This window comes from Littorina saxatilis, linkage group LG14 (assembly GCF_037325665.1).
Source record: "Littorina saxatilis isolate snail1 linkage group LG14, US_GU_Lsax_2.0, whole genome shotgun sequence".
In the NCBI taxonomy this organism is placed as follows: domain Eukaryota; kingdom Metazoa; phylum Mollusca; class Gastropoda; order Littorinimorpha; family Littorinidae; genus Littorina; species Littorina saxatilis.
In genome coordinates, this window is record NC_090258.1 from 12,820,431 (window position 1) to 12,835,117 (window position 14,687).

A 14,687-nucleotide genomic window follows, 5' to 3' on the forward strand; every position below is an offset into this window, starting at 1 on the left:
AGGCGACTTACGGATTCTGTTTCTTGTATAGAATATAGTCAATGTTTGTAAAGATTTTAGTCAAGCAGTATATAAGAAATGTTAAGTCCTTTGTATTGGAAACTTGCATTCCCCCAGTAAGGTCATATATTGTACTACGTTGCAAGCCCCATGAGCAATTTTTTGATTAGTGCTTTTGTGAACAAGAAACAATTAACAAGTGGCTCTATCCCATCTCCCCCCTTTCCCATCTCCCCCCTTTCCCCTATCCCATCTCCCCCCTTTCCCTGTCGCGATATAACCTTGAATGGTTGAAAACGACGTTAAACACCAAATAAAGAAAGAAAGAAAGAAAGAAAGCAAGCGTCCTTTGGGTATGATTCTGATAGGTCCCCCCCGCCGGTTAGGGGGAAGAATTTACCCGATACTCCCCAGCATGTCGTAAGAGGCGACTAACGGATTCTGTTTCTCCTTTTGCCCTTGTTAAGTGTTTCTTGTATAGAATATAGTCAATTTTTGTAAAGATTTTAGTCAAGCAGTATGTAAGAAATGTTAAGTCCTTTGTACTGGAAACTTGCATTCTCCCAGTAAGGTAATATATTGTACTACGTTGCAAGCCCCTGGAGCAAATTTTTGATTAGTGCTTTTGTGAACAAGAAACAATTGACAAGTGGCTCTATCCCATCTCCCCCCTTTCCCCGTCGCGATATAACCTTCGTGGTTGAAAACGACGTTAAACACCAAATAAAGAAAAAGTATGATTCTGATAGGTGAATTTAAAAAAGCGTAGGTGAAGGTTACATGTTTGTGTTACAAATTAAACAAAATTATTGGGCACCTTTGGACCCTCCAGTAAAATAGATTTGGGGGTGAACAAGATCTCTGATAACAATGTCAGTAGGCAAACCAGTACTGACAACTGATTGGTGCAGTGGCAGCACAACTCTTCCCGGAGAATGAGCTGTATACTCAGGTCTGCAGCAGTATGCCTCAGGTTGTTTGTGATCTCTCCGCAGCTATCTAGAAAATGTAACCTCACATGATCCCCACAGGGGGAAGGATCCAAACCCAAGGGAGATAAGTCACACAGGAATGGAAGCAGAAGTTAGCCCCCTGTGGCAGCAAAAAGGGGAGATAATGAGCAGGAACAGGACAAGATGTATTAGGTTGTGGGACAAGTGTGTTCTTTGATACTCAGCCTCCCATCCCCCTCAACACACACTCTTCCCTCTTCTACCCTCTCTCCTTCTCTACCAGTACCAGGCCTCCTCCTCCTCCCCCTTGTTACCATGCACCTTCTCCCCTTCCAACCCCCCTCCCCCCTCCTCCTCACTCACTATTTTGTGGTTCCTGTTGTACTGATAAGAAGTAGGGGCTTCCAGTTCCAGTCTGCATTCCTGTGGCACTTAAAAGTTATGACTGCATTTAGGTAGCTTCCTCACAGATCCCTCAAAACTTTATCTTTTGGTGCATAAGTGGCTAAATCTGTTTGGGGCTGTTTAGGCACTAGACGCTTCAACCATATGAGTCCTTGCTCGTTTGCACTGTTATCAGCCTCGAAGTCATAGCCAATTACAACATGAGAACAAATACCATATTGCATCTTAATTATACCCCTACTGATGTGCTGTTCGAAAGGTTCCCAGCCCATTAGTAAATCGTGCAATTAAGATGTAAGTGATTTTTTTCTTTAACCTTTTGGCTGTTATTAGAGTGTAGTAGTAAACTGGAGTAGAAGTACAGCAGTTAACTTTACCGATAGGATGTTTTCAGATATGGGTTTGTTTTCACATGAGCGGGTACTTTCAACTGCTAGTGCTACAAAACAAACATTGAATTTCTTGGAAACGCAAATGTGTTCTTTACCTTTTTATGTTCAAGTAATGTTTTTGAATTACGGATTTCTTTGACAAATCTTTCAAATTCTTTTTCTGAGATTCACATCAGCAAAGAAAACAAAGTTAAAAAACGAAACAAAACTTAATGATAAGTGAACAGAAAATAAATAAATAGGAATTGTAACGGTTGCACTCACAGAGTGAAAAGAACATTTCCTTGAAGTTGACTATATAATCCTTTTTTGCAAGAAGGGGTAATGGGGATTCAAAAAAAATTGAATTGAGAAGTCAGAAAACTGCATTATTGTCATCTGTTAACTTCCTCATCAGATAAGAATAATACACAAAGATAAAAATGCGAATAACGAAAGAAGTTTAGTAGATCAGAGCAAGACAAGATTTTGTGTGGCACAGAGGAAAAAATCCTGATAAGATTTTGGTGCCTAATCTTCTTGCTGAGAAGAAAAATGCAAAGAATACATCAGCAGAGGATGTAGAGGTGAGGCAGTAAATGTCATGGGTGCGACCCCATAATAACATTGGAACTCTTGGACAGATTTGTTTCTTTCAGAAAAGCATTAGGCTAAGAAAAAAGTGAATAATAAAAGAAGTTCAGAATACATCCAGGTAAGAAGTTGTGATGGGTACAGAGTTAAAGCAATGGAACTCTTAGGGTGGGAACGGTACACATGTAGTAGAACATCAAGACCTTTCTCTTTCTCCCATCTTTCAAGAGAAAGGTGTGTTTGTTTTGCCAGTACAGTGTTGCAAGAGTTTAGGGTTGCACACAAGCAGGGGAACTTCCCTTGGTCTTTATGGGTTGACTGAGTGCAAATACCTTACTCCTGGCATTCTTTTATCTCTCTCTCCCCCCCCCCCCCCCCCATCTCTATCTCCATCTCCTCACTCCCTTCTTCCCCACTCCCCTGCTGCTCATCCTCTTATCATCTCAGGACCAGATGGCTACTGCATAGAGTTTGTGCTGTTGTAGCTGCCACACTTACCTGAGATATAGAAAAGCCAAGGTGTTCAGACTTGTATGATCATGTGAAGTAAAAAGTTAGGGAGATATATATATATATGTAATGGGGAAGTGTGGCAAAGATGAAAGAATTGGTGTTAGTATTCAGGAGAATGTAGGAAAAAGGTACAGACTAAGAGGTGAGGGAGGGGGGGGGGGTGAAGAGTAGTAATGGAACTAGGGGTGAGGCAAATACTTAAACTCCTGGCATTCTTTTATCTCCCCCACCCCCCTCCTCTGGTCCCACTGGCCAGATGGCTAATGGCACATGAGTAGGGGGTGGTGTATGCAGTTGTGGCTGTCTTCTCACCTGATTTTTAAAAGCACTGAAGTGCTCCGGCAGGTTAGTGAACAAATGAGGGAGATGCATGGTGAAGTGAGGCAATGATAGAAGAATTAAGGAGTTCAGACTTCATAGGTTGTGTATGTGTTTGTGTGTGTGTGCTGCAGAACAGGGGGCACGGCTTTGAAGCAAGGGAGTAAACAGGGTTGTGTTGTTACATTTGTCTTGAGTGCCCTACTTACGTTTTGAAGATTATCATTTGTATTAGAGAGAGAGAGAGAGAGAGAGAGAGAGAGAGAGAGAGAGAGAGAGAGAGAGAGAGAGAGAGAGAGAGAGAGTAGAGTAGAGTAGAGTAGAGAAGAGAGAGAGAGAGAGAGTAGAGAGAGAGAGAGAGAGAGAGAGAGAGAGAGAGAGAGAGAGAGAGAGAGAGAGAGAGCAACTTTCCCCCCTCCCCCTCATTCCCCTCCCCCAACCAAATCCGAGCCTCTGTCAGTTGGCTGCCCCTGTGGATGTGTTTTGCATGCATAAAACAAGTACTGTAGTAGCAATATCCTCAACAGCCATCTTCAACCTCCCTGACCCGGAATGGGTCAATTTCATGCCTCACTGGTTTCCCTTCTGTGCTTGTTTACTGAAATTACTCACTGCAGCCTCTCTCTTGGTGGACAATATATATTCATGTTTCATGGGAGGGGAGAATTAGCAGGGAGAAAAGACCTTGGGGCCAGCATACAGACTGTAAAGATGAACAGACAGATACTGAAAAACAAACAATGCCACTGCAGATTTGGGTATGTGCTTCTACTTCAAGGTCAGGAAAAAGAAGTGTACAATGTACCAGAATGATAGTGGATTTGTAATGGAGAGAGAAAAACAGATTCTGAATAAAGCTGAGATTCTGATTTGAAATTAGCCAATAAAAAGATAGAAAAGAGTGAGTACAGCCACCTTGAAAGCCCCTCCAGATCCCCCTTCCCCACCCCCATTACTCACCCTCGGATCCCAGCCTCACCCCTTGGTGTCATCTTGCCCAAGAAGGCCTTTACCGGTTGAATTTTGCACTTCAGGAGTCCTGTTCAGAAAGGATAATGTTCTGACACAACTGGTTTACAGTGGTTGATGGGTGACAGGTATTATATAATTTATAAGTTGAAATTGAAATGCACACATACTTAATAGCTACTGTTACTCACAAACATCCCCCTCCCCCATACACACACACACAGTTATAATCCCTCCAGAGTTTGGTGGTTTATAGAAACACAAAAATACTTAGCATGCTTCCCTCGTAAGCGGCGTATGGCTGCCTGAATGGCGGGGTAAAAACGGTTATACATGTTAAAACCCACTTGTGGGAGTTGCAGCCTATTAACGAAGAAGAAGTAGGAATAATTAGGTCACGCAAACACAAACACAGCGTTGGATTAACCCTGACTTTCTAAGTGTTGCTCATCAAATCAATCATGTGTTTCAGATGCAATAAGCGAGAGCAACCCCCGAGTGATTGATGACACGCGGGCGCGCAAACTAGCCAACGACCTGAAGAGGTGTTCTTACTATGAGACATGCGCAACGTACGGACTCAATGTCGAGCGAGTCTTTCAGGATGGTATGAAGAACATTTGTGAACTTGTTATGAATTGTATTGTTATAAATTGTTTTTGATTACATTTCAAGTTATGTTTTGTGACTGTGTTAATACTCTCACACGGTGGTTTCTTTTTGTTGAAACTAGAGTTAACTTGTTATCTTTTTTTCTAAGATGTTGATGTATTACTGTATGAAAGTTGTTAAAATTGTGGGAAAATTACATGGATTTTTGTTTGGTAGGCAGAAGATTTGTGAAGAGCTATATTTCCTTGCAGAGATTTAAGCAGTGGTAGTTTTCAGTAATGTTTCGTACTCAAATTTAACATTTCCATAATTTGTGAAAAAACGAACATGAAATATTACAGTATAAATAGTTAAATGTTTTCGGGCATCGGTGTCATTATTTTAACTCACTAATACCTCTATTCATAAGCAGCTTAACTGAACTTTGTTTCTCCTTTCAGCATATTTTGCATTTATGGTATCTTTCCATCATCGTAGTCATGATTCAGACATGAGCTCAATATTTCATTTCACAATATTTTCATATCAATAAGCACTTTCACAGTCATACTTTTTCTTTCTCTTTCAGCTTGTTCGCGCACTGTCCAGATGCGCTACCCCAACGCTCCCTCCCTGCCGTCAGTTGTGCCCTCCACCCCCAACCACTCGCAGCGCTCCCTCTACGCCTCGCAGACATCCGGCAAGCCCTACGACAGCCACAGCAACAGCAGCCAATCAACATCCAGCTCTGGCACGCTGACTGCTGGGCATTTGTCTGGGGTAGGTCATATTCGATCGGGAATTTCATTTCTCGAAACTGCGTGATATGTGAGATGCACATACGTACAAATAGCCATTAACTGACTGACTTGAGCATTGGAGTTTTGCGTCCTCTGAGGTTACTAGGACCTATTTGGGACATTGATTTTAATACGATAAAGAGGGTGGGAAAAAAAAGAAACAAAAGGAAAAAATAATAATAATAATACGAATATTTGTAACGCGCCAACAGGCGACTCAAGGCGCACATACACTCATTCACACACACAGAGACTTAAAGTCACTAACACACACATACCATCAACCATTAAATATGTACAGTTATTCAGGGTGGGATGGGGGTGGGCAGTGTAGAATGCATGGATTATTTGGAAAAAAGGAATGTCTTGAGTGCAGATTTGAATGATTCGAGGGACTGTTGTTGACGGAGGGGGAGAGGTAGTGTGTTCTATTGGCTAGGTGCTTGGAAAGAAAATGAGCGTTGACCCGTATATTCTGGTATTATGAGCTGTCTGTGTGTTAGCATGAGGTAAGGGGATGATCTATTAAAGAAAAACCAAAGCAAGTCATTGCTCTGTCTGAAAATCAAAGAAAAGAAGAATGTGAAGGAGGAGGAGAAGAATACTTGACAAGTTTATTCCTGTAGCTAGTGTTCATTTTCGGATTTTAAGAATCAGTTTTACATAATTTAACTTCTTCAGGATTTGGAAGCTAACGGCAATGGTGCAATGAGGCACTACAGTGAACCCCCTCTTTAAACACCTCCAACATTTGGAGAAAATTAGGTCTGAAAAAAAAACCGCGGGTTAGGAGGAAGAATTTACCCGATGCTCCCCAGCATGTCGTAGGAGGCGACTGACGGATTCTGTTTCTCCTTTTACCCTTGTTGGGTGTTTCTTGTATGGAATATGGTCAATTTTTGAAAGGATTTTGGTCAAGCAGTGTGTAGGAAATGTTGGGTCCTTTGTACTGGAAACTTGCATTCTCCAAGTAAGGTAATATATTGTACTACGTTGCAAGCCCCTGGAGCAAATTTTTGATTGGTGCTTTTGTGAACAAGAAACAATTGACAAGTGGCTCTATCCCATCTCCCCCCTTTCCCCGTCGCGATATAACCTTCGTGGTTGAAAACGACGTTAAACACCAAATAAAGAAAGAAAGAAATGTCTCAAAAAGGAGGGAGTCTTAAAATGGGGTACATTTTCAGATGTTATAAATAGAAACTCTCAGAAAACAGGGTCTTAAAAGAGAGGAAGGGCGGGGATGTAGCTCAGTCGGTAGCGCGCTGGATTTGTATCCAGGTGGCCGCTGTCAGCGTGAGTTCGTCCCCACGTTCCGCGAGAGATTTATTTCTCAGAGTCAACTTTGTGTGCAGACTCTCCTCGGTGTCCGAACACCTCTGTGTGTACACACAAGCACAAGACCAAGTGCGCACGAAAAAGATCCTGTAATCCATGTCAGAGTTCGGTGGGTTATAGAAAAACGAAAATACCCAGCATGCTTCCTCCGAAAACGGCGTATGGCTGCCTAAATGGCAGGGTAAAAAACGGTCATACACGTAAAATTCCACTCGTGCAAAAAACACGAGTGTACGTGGGAGTTTCAGCCCACGAACGCAGAAGAAGAAGAAGAAAAGAGAGGAAGTCTTGAATTGGAGGTTCCACTGTATATCAATCTATGAATCTGTTGTTTATCTTCAAACTTCTTTTCTGAGTGAAAGAAAAAATCATTTTTCATCCCGTGCAGACACACAAGGCGGACAAGGAAGGGCGGGGAGGAGAGGCGAAGGAGGGGAGCGGGGGAAGCACCAGCAGCAAGACAGAGCGTAAGAAGGAGAAACACGCCCAGTACCACCTCCAGTCCCTCCCCCCGGTACAGCCGCAACCCCCACCACCACCACAGATACCCCCGCCCACCATCTCACATCTACAGCAGCTGCCGCCGCCACAACCACCACCTCCCGAGCCTGAGGCCCAGGTAGGACTGGGAGGAGATGGATTTTTTTTTTGGGGGGGGGTTTGTTGTTTGTTTGTTTTGTGTTGTGGTGATGGCAAGCTTTTTGCTCTGTCACTGGCATTGCTGGTGGACTAAGGATTTGTTTGGTGAAAGACAATTTATGGAAATTTTAACTATCACGTTTTCTTCAATCTTGAAGCTGAAGCAAACAATTTGATTAGTGAAGGCAGACGACTAACATTACAGTGAATAATGAGCTCTGTTGTTTAGAAACATGTCAGAGGGCATCTAATTCAATTCTTTTATGTTTTTATTTTTGTATTTTCCCCCCGAACTGCAAAACTGTATGATGAAGTTCTGTTTTGTGTCCTGATTAACGTCTGCCTGTCAGTGGCAGAAGTTAGAAAGCTGGCCTAACCTTTGGTGTACACTAAGTGTTTTTGTTTTGTTTTTGTATTTCAGCTGTATTGAACGCGTTATATACAATAGAACATTGTGCAGCTGCTGGTTCTTCTGGCTGTGCATGCTGTCAAGAAATGTGTCTTCATGTGGAGTAAATACAGTGTTGATTTCAGGTTTGAGGTTGTCAGATATTTTCTTCAGGACCAAAGGAGAGAACCACTACAAATATTGAAAGCCTCCATCATTCCCCTTCATGGAGACATTTCATTATGGTTTAGATTCCTATTGATCAAAGGGGTACTCTTCAGTCTATGGTCATCCCTGTGAATGTACCTATCCCCCCCCCCCCCCCCCCCCCCCCCCCCCTCCTCCCTCCAAATTAAGTTTAATGCTGAGACTGAGAGCAGTTTAGCTGACGAAATGGATGTTGTAGTACGTTTATGTACTTCCGTTAGCCAAAATTATGCATGAATATGCAATCCCTATGTCATGTAGATCAATGTGCATATAAATCAATGTTCATAATTAATGAGAGGTTGATATACCAATGATATGCATGGCATTTATGCTTCAGCTCCAAATAGGACTGTTGTGTGTCAGTTCATTAACTGTTTGATAGCCCAACAGCTGTAGCACTTGATATAACGAACCCTGCTTGCAATGTGAGATTAATGATTCCTTTACAGATTTTATCCTTCCTATCATGATTACAGTAAGAAACTGACATGATCAAACCTCAGATCAAGAAAGACATTGGGGGAGAATTAAACACAAATGTGTGTGACGAATCTTCTTCCTCATTCATTGATAACGCACGTGTGTGTTAAAAGTAATTAGTGGCTTTTTTCTGCAATTGTGGAGACAAAAATGATTGTGCGTTTGGCAAAAATGAAGCTTTTTTCAAAGCTAGAGTATGGAAAAAAGGCAAGTTTGATTCTTACAGATTGTCTTTGTTTTATGTACACCAACAAGTGTTTCATTTAAAAGCTTCTTTAGTTTAGTTTCACAGCAGTTATAAATCCTGTATTTGGAAAAGAAAACAGGATTCGTTAAACAACATTATTTTGAACAGATTTATGATGGTCAACTTTGAGAGATGAAACCATGAAGGCACAAATAGCTTGAAATATTTCATAGTTTAGGTTCAACTCTTGACTGTTAAAACTCAGGTTTCCTCTCTCGAACATCTGTTCCCCATCCACTTACTACTTCTAGTCCAACCCCCATTTCCCCTACCCCAACCCCTGTTTCTATCACCTACTAGTGTTTCTACCTTTTTGGTTTTCTTGGATTGGTTGTTGTTCACAAAATATTCAATAAGGTGTTGTGGTAGATGTTCACATATGATTTGTAGTTTGTATTAGATTAATTTATTTTGATTTGGTACGGTAGGTACCAATTTTTGAGTACATGTATTTGAAAAGCTTCATTTCTTTGTTTCAATTTGTATAATTACTATATCTAGTGTGCAGATTTTGTTCAGAAGTGAAATTCAGTCAGGCTATTTGTTTGCTCAGTGGGCTTTTTTTGGTTTATTTTTGAAATATATATATGTTATCTTAGATGCTTGACTTTTGTGTAAATGTAAAAATTTTAAATCGGGGCTTTATAAATTTAGTTACAGTGAGATTAGTTGTATGGAAAGTCGTTCGTTGAATGGAAAGTGGTCACCACTATTATAATGACTAATCATGAACAAAAACGTGGATGAATAATGTAATGGAAAAAGTGAAAGTTTTAAAGAAACGGAAAAGAAGCACATGTAACTTGTCCTGAACCAGAAAACGTTAAAAAAATTCTAGAAGGGAAAAATGGATGGTCATATTAATGTTATTATACAAAATTTGGGACTGGGTGGCCGAGTGGTAACGCACTTGCGCTCGGAAGCGAGAGGTTGCGTGTTCGACCCTGGGTCAGGCCGCAATTTTCTCCCCCCTTTCCTAACCTAGGTGGTGGGTTCAAGTGCTAGTCTTTCGGATGAGACGAAAAACCGAGGTCCCTTCGTGTACACTACATTGGGGTGTGCACGTTAAAGATCCCACGATTGACAAAAGGGTCTTTCCTGGCAAAATTGTATAGGCATAGATAAAAATGTCCACCAAATACCCGTTTGACTTGGAATAAAGGCCGTGAAAGGTGAATGCTCGCCTAATAGGCTACTGAGCTTTACTGGCCGATGTGAATGCGTTATATATTGTGTGTAAAAAATGTCTGTTTGTCTGTCTGTCTGTAAAAAATTCCATTTCAAACGGCAGAAATTAATATGTAAGCGCCTAGGGCTACATCTAGATTAGGCGCATAAAAATGATCACAATAATAATAATAATAATGTGAAGCAAAAGGCGTTCGAAAGTTGTTAGTTTGCAGATGAAGCTAATGTGTTTTTGACTGAATCACTTGATTTATCAAAGGTGACCCTGCACAGTTGAAGACTGTCACTTGAGACAATGTGTTAATTGGTATGAACTCTACATTCGTAGAATTCAGTTTCTTTTGATCATTTTATGTACTGTTATAACAAACACTGTTACATCATTTAACAAAGCAATGAACTAAATCAAAATTATATATTAAAAACACAGAATTGAATGTTTTTAACATATATGTTTTTGTAAAACACCTGATAATACATATCATGTAACATCAACAAAGGCAGATCTATCAACAACTGATAACATGAACACAAATGAAATAAACCAGCACTGAAAAGCATTAAGCTCCAACTGCAGCTAACCCAAAATAGTAAAACAAAAACTCTAAAAAGCATTTATAATTATTCATTGATTTGAATATTATATGTTTATTCCTTTTACTAATATGGCAAATAACAGTGAATACAATAGGACCACAAAAGTTTTTCCTTGGAAAATAAGATTTTTGTTACCAGAAGTTATCAGGTTTGTGTTTTCAGCAATGTTAGATACACGTTGCAGTGGTCTGGGAAGTCAAGCCAGGTGACACATACAACTTTCTGTTGTTGTTAAACTTCATGACTTTTTAGAGGTTGTGGTACAGTGTTTGACACAGGTTAGGGTTAGTAAGATAGTAATACAAATTCAAAACACACATGATAACCATCAGAAAATGTGTATTTTTCTTTGATCATAATGTAATTTGAAAGTACTCCCCTTTCTCAAATTTTTTTGATTGTTTCTTTCACCAATAATTGTCATCATGATTTTGTTGGCATGAGATTTTCTAGCTAACTGTGCCTGAAGGATTAGAATCGCCACCTGAAAGTGTCTAACACCCTGACCAGATTACTTTTAGCCATTGATTTACCAAAAGTGTTTGCATCATATTACACATGTTTGCCAAATACAAACTCATACAAACCGATTTGACACTTAGTTTGCTAATGACAATGTCATGCGAACTGATTGATTTAGCATGACTTCCCCTCCCCCCAACGGTTGCATTATATTTGATTTTTGTTACCCTCATTTTGCGAAAGATAATCTCATGCCTTCTTGTATTAATAATCTCCTAGCTTGATTGTGTTTGATTTTGCTGCCCTTAGGCTGTGTGTTGTCTAGTGCCTTGTATTTCTGTTTATACTGACAGCCTGCGCATGTTTGTCCCGTATCTAGGACAGCATTACAGATATCAGAGATATCAGAGACATCATGGCATCCACGCCTCTCATGTCTCGAAAAAACAAAAAACCCACTTCCGTACAGAAGTCCAACTCCTTCAGTGTAAGTGTTGTAGTTTTTGGTTCTTCATTTGCGCTTTCTGCATAATTAGTTAATATTTTTTGTTATTTTTATTTTTGCCTTTATTGTTTTCTCCTTTGTTTATGGTTATTTTTGTTGCAAATTCAAAGACAGGGTTGTGTACAGCAGTTTATGTTTACTTTGCACTCACTTTTTTACAAAATGCATATTGCGATTTGCTTCTTGAGATCACATCAGTCATTAGCTTCACATTTTGTGCTTGTTAGACATATTGGCAGTTACAGAAGAGTGTCATTTTACACTTAAAACTGACCTGAGACTATTATTAAGAGGTGAGGACTGTCAATTCCTCCTACCTGTTAGTAATAATTGTCACATTCTTGATGATGCCCAGTAAAGCATAAACATTGTAACTGAATTTTTTGCTGCACAGTAAATGTATGCAAGCTAAACTTTCCGGGAATGTTTTTTGACAGAATTTAAGATAATGATGAGCAGATTGTTTGACAAAATTAAGCCTCAACTTAGGCATCCAGTATAACATTTGCAAAAGGCTTAAGCCAAATGGAATGCAATTAGTACTGTAATATCACATTGAAATCTGCACACAGTCTGGCTCTGAAAATGCAAAAAAAAAATTCTTCTCGGTTTTTCATTACTTTTGTTTTACATTGTTTTGCTGGTGCTTTGAACACTTTGAATTAAGCTTTGCAATGTAGCTTGAGGGTTATGGGGTCAGGGTTGGTTTAAGATGCAAGTGCACTCATCTGACAGATTTTCTTTTTAATTCTTTGGCAATGGAAGGGCTTGGTTAGAGGTCGATGACATGCACCTTTGAATAAATCTGAAAACATTTCTAGATCTTTTGGCGCATCATGTTCAGGTCAGTAATAGCTAGGTTATGAAATAATCTATTTTGGTCAATGAAAGTTAGGGTCTCCAAAGCATTGCAGCCTCAGTGCATCTCTGAACCGTAATAATGATAACTTAATCAGTTAATGCCCTGACATTTTCACAGCATGAGTATCAATTTGTGCAGCTGTAAATTTTTAGGAAGTGGGAAAATATGTTGACTCATATAAGTGCCATACATTTATTGCGGTTTTGTAGGAAGAGGAGGGTTTCTAATAATCACACAGATCAGATCTCGTTTGTTGTTGCTCGTAGTTTTCACAAATTTCCTTGTCCTTAGCAGAGTTAAGAGACTGCTAATTCTACTTTGCTGGCTCAGATAGAGAGTCTCAACACAATAATTCTACTTTGCTGGCTGAGATAGTCTCGACACAATAAAATTGTTTTGCCTTTTTAAATTCCTGTGGAGAGGAATACTTACACAAAACATTTTCTGATCATAGTGAGAACAATTGCACTGTCACTGGTTTTTGAAACAGTTTTAGTCTATTCACATTTTAAAGTCTTCTCTTTTTTATACCAAAGATGAAGAATTTGTACAGGCACTTAACAGTAACACCAGCATGCGTTAATTTATAATTATACTGTTTGATCTTAACCTTGCTGACTATAACACAATGGTAAAGGATATATTGACCGGCACGGTTGGCCTAGTGGTAAGGCGTCCGCCCCGTGATCGGGAGGTCATGGGTTCGAACCCCGGCCGGGTCATACCTAAGACTTTAAAATTGGCAATCTAGTGGCTGCTCCGCCTGGCGTCTGGCATTATGGGGTTAGTGCTAGGACTGGTTGGTCCGGTGTCAGAATAATGTGACTGGGTGAGACATGAAGCCTGTGCTGCGACTTCTGTCTTGTGTGTGGCGCACGTTATATGTCAAAGCAGCACCGCCCTGATATGGCCCTTCGTGGTCGGCTGGGCGTTAAGCAAACAAACAAACAAACAAAGGATATATTTTATCATTTAAAGGGGTTGGGTTGAGAAAAAGTAATAATGTAACAGACTTAGAATTATATGACATGTGATCTATTGCATACACTATTAATATTAACCAGTTCTGTGCTGGGTTTTTTTTTAACGCGCAGTGCTTGTGTATTTGATTGAAGGGGCTTCATATGTACGGTACATATAACTATAAGTGGATGTGTTGTCAAATTTTGCTGAAAAATTGCTATTACTGCAGGGTGGGTATTTTTGGTCAAAGTAAGTTCTGTCAGATTGATAGTGTGATAACAGTGTGGAGCAGTATTTGGTGCATGCTTACTTGTATTGTATAGTTGTCAGTTTTTAGATTTTCCCCAATCATTGAATTGGCTTCATTGGTTAAATTGAACAGGGACGGGGCTGGAGAGGAAATGCATTGACTGGCGTTTGTGCTGGTCTTGTTTTATTTATTTTGCTTGTTATGATTTGGTTTGTTCATTTGCTGTCCTGCTTACCAAACCCCATCCCAGCCCCACCCCTTCCTTTGACCTTCAGATGACCTTGATTTTGTTTTTATCCTTGACCTTGTGTTTTTGCATGGGTGTACCCCTTATGTCCTTCAGGGTGCAGTGGAGCTTCGCCAACAAGTTCAAGGCCAATCGGCCAATTCCCAGGTTTGGAAAAACAAGCCGTTTTTCAAACCTGGTTTTCTGAGTGTAAGTTGCTCCCCTCGTACATCAGAAAGTCTGACAGACAGCCCTTTTGGGGGTGTTGATGTGTGCTTTTTCTCGTGTGTATAATATTATTAATATTGTAATCACAGCATATTTCCAGTGGTCTGAGTGTGTGTGTACTTGTATCTATATCCAGAACTTTGTCAAATTAATCAACTTGTTTCCAGGTGTATACAGTGTAGACTCTTTCTCCACCTGTCTTTAGCTGTGTATCCTGAGACTTTAACATCCTGTACACATGAATAATATAAAATTTGTGTCAGTTGATGAAAGAGAATTAAACATGTTTGTGTATATAAACATTTTCCTCTCTCTTTCTGTGACATATTATTCTGAAAACTAATTTCTCATGATCTCTTGTCTCTTCCAACATTTCAAGCGTTACTGCTAATCAACCATCTAGATTTATCATAAACGCTGGTTTGATGTTTGCTGGAAATCGGAGTGAGGGTCAAGTGAGGATGGACGTCAAGTTGGGGATGATTGACTGATTTGTAGGCGATTCTAGAACTACATGTACCACAAAAGGGGGACAGGGAAATGAGGGATTGAAAATTGGCAGCTTGTGCATCTTTGAATTAGGGAGACGA

The 14,687-nt window shown here is 40.0% G+C and overlaps 1 protein-coding gene across 5 annotated transcripts in view; it reads left to right on the plus strand.

Annotated features, from left to right (window-relative positions):
- LOC138947137 (centaurin-gamma-1A-like) overlaps positions 1-14,687 on the plus strand; it is a 61,890-nt gene that overhangs the window by 11,204 nt on the left and 35,999 nt on the right. For 3 of the 5 annotated variants that reach the window (XM_070318586.1, XM_070318587.1, XM_070318588.1), the window contains exons 6-10: positions 4,596-4,730; positions 5,304-5,494; positions 7,241-7,471; positions 11,443-11,550; positions 13,987-14,079. In XM_070318586.1, the coding sequence (XP_070174687.1) occupies positions 4,596-4,730; positions 5,304-5,494; positions 7,241-7,471; positions 11,443-11,550; positions 13,987-14,079 (758 nt within the window). The remainder of the gene's footprint in view (positions 1-4,595; positions 4,731-5,303; positions 5,495-7,240; positions 7,472-11,442; positions 11,551-13,986; positions 14,080-14,687) is intronic. The other 2 variants (XM_070318589.1, XM_070318590.1) reach the window with 2 other exon arrangements.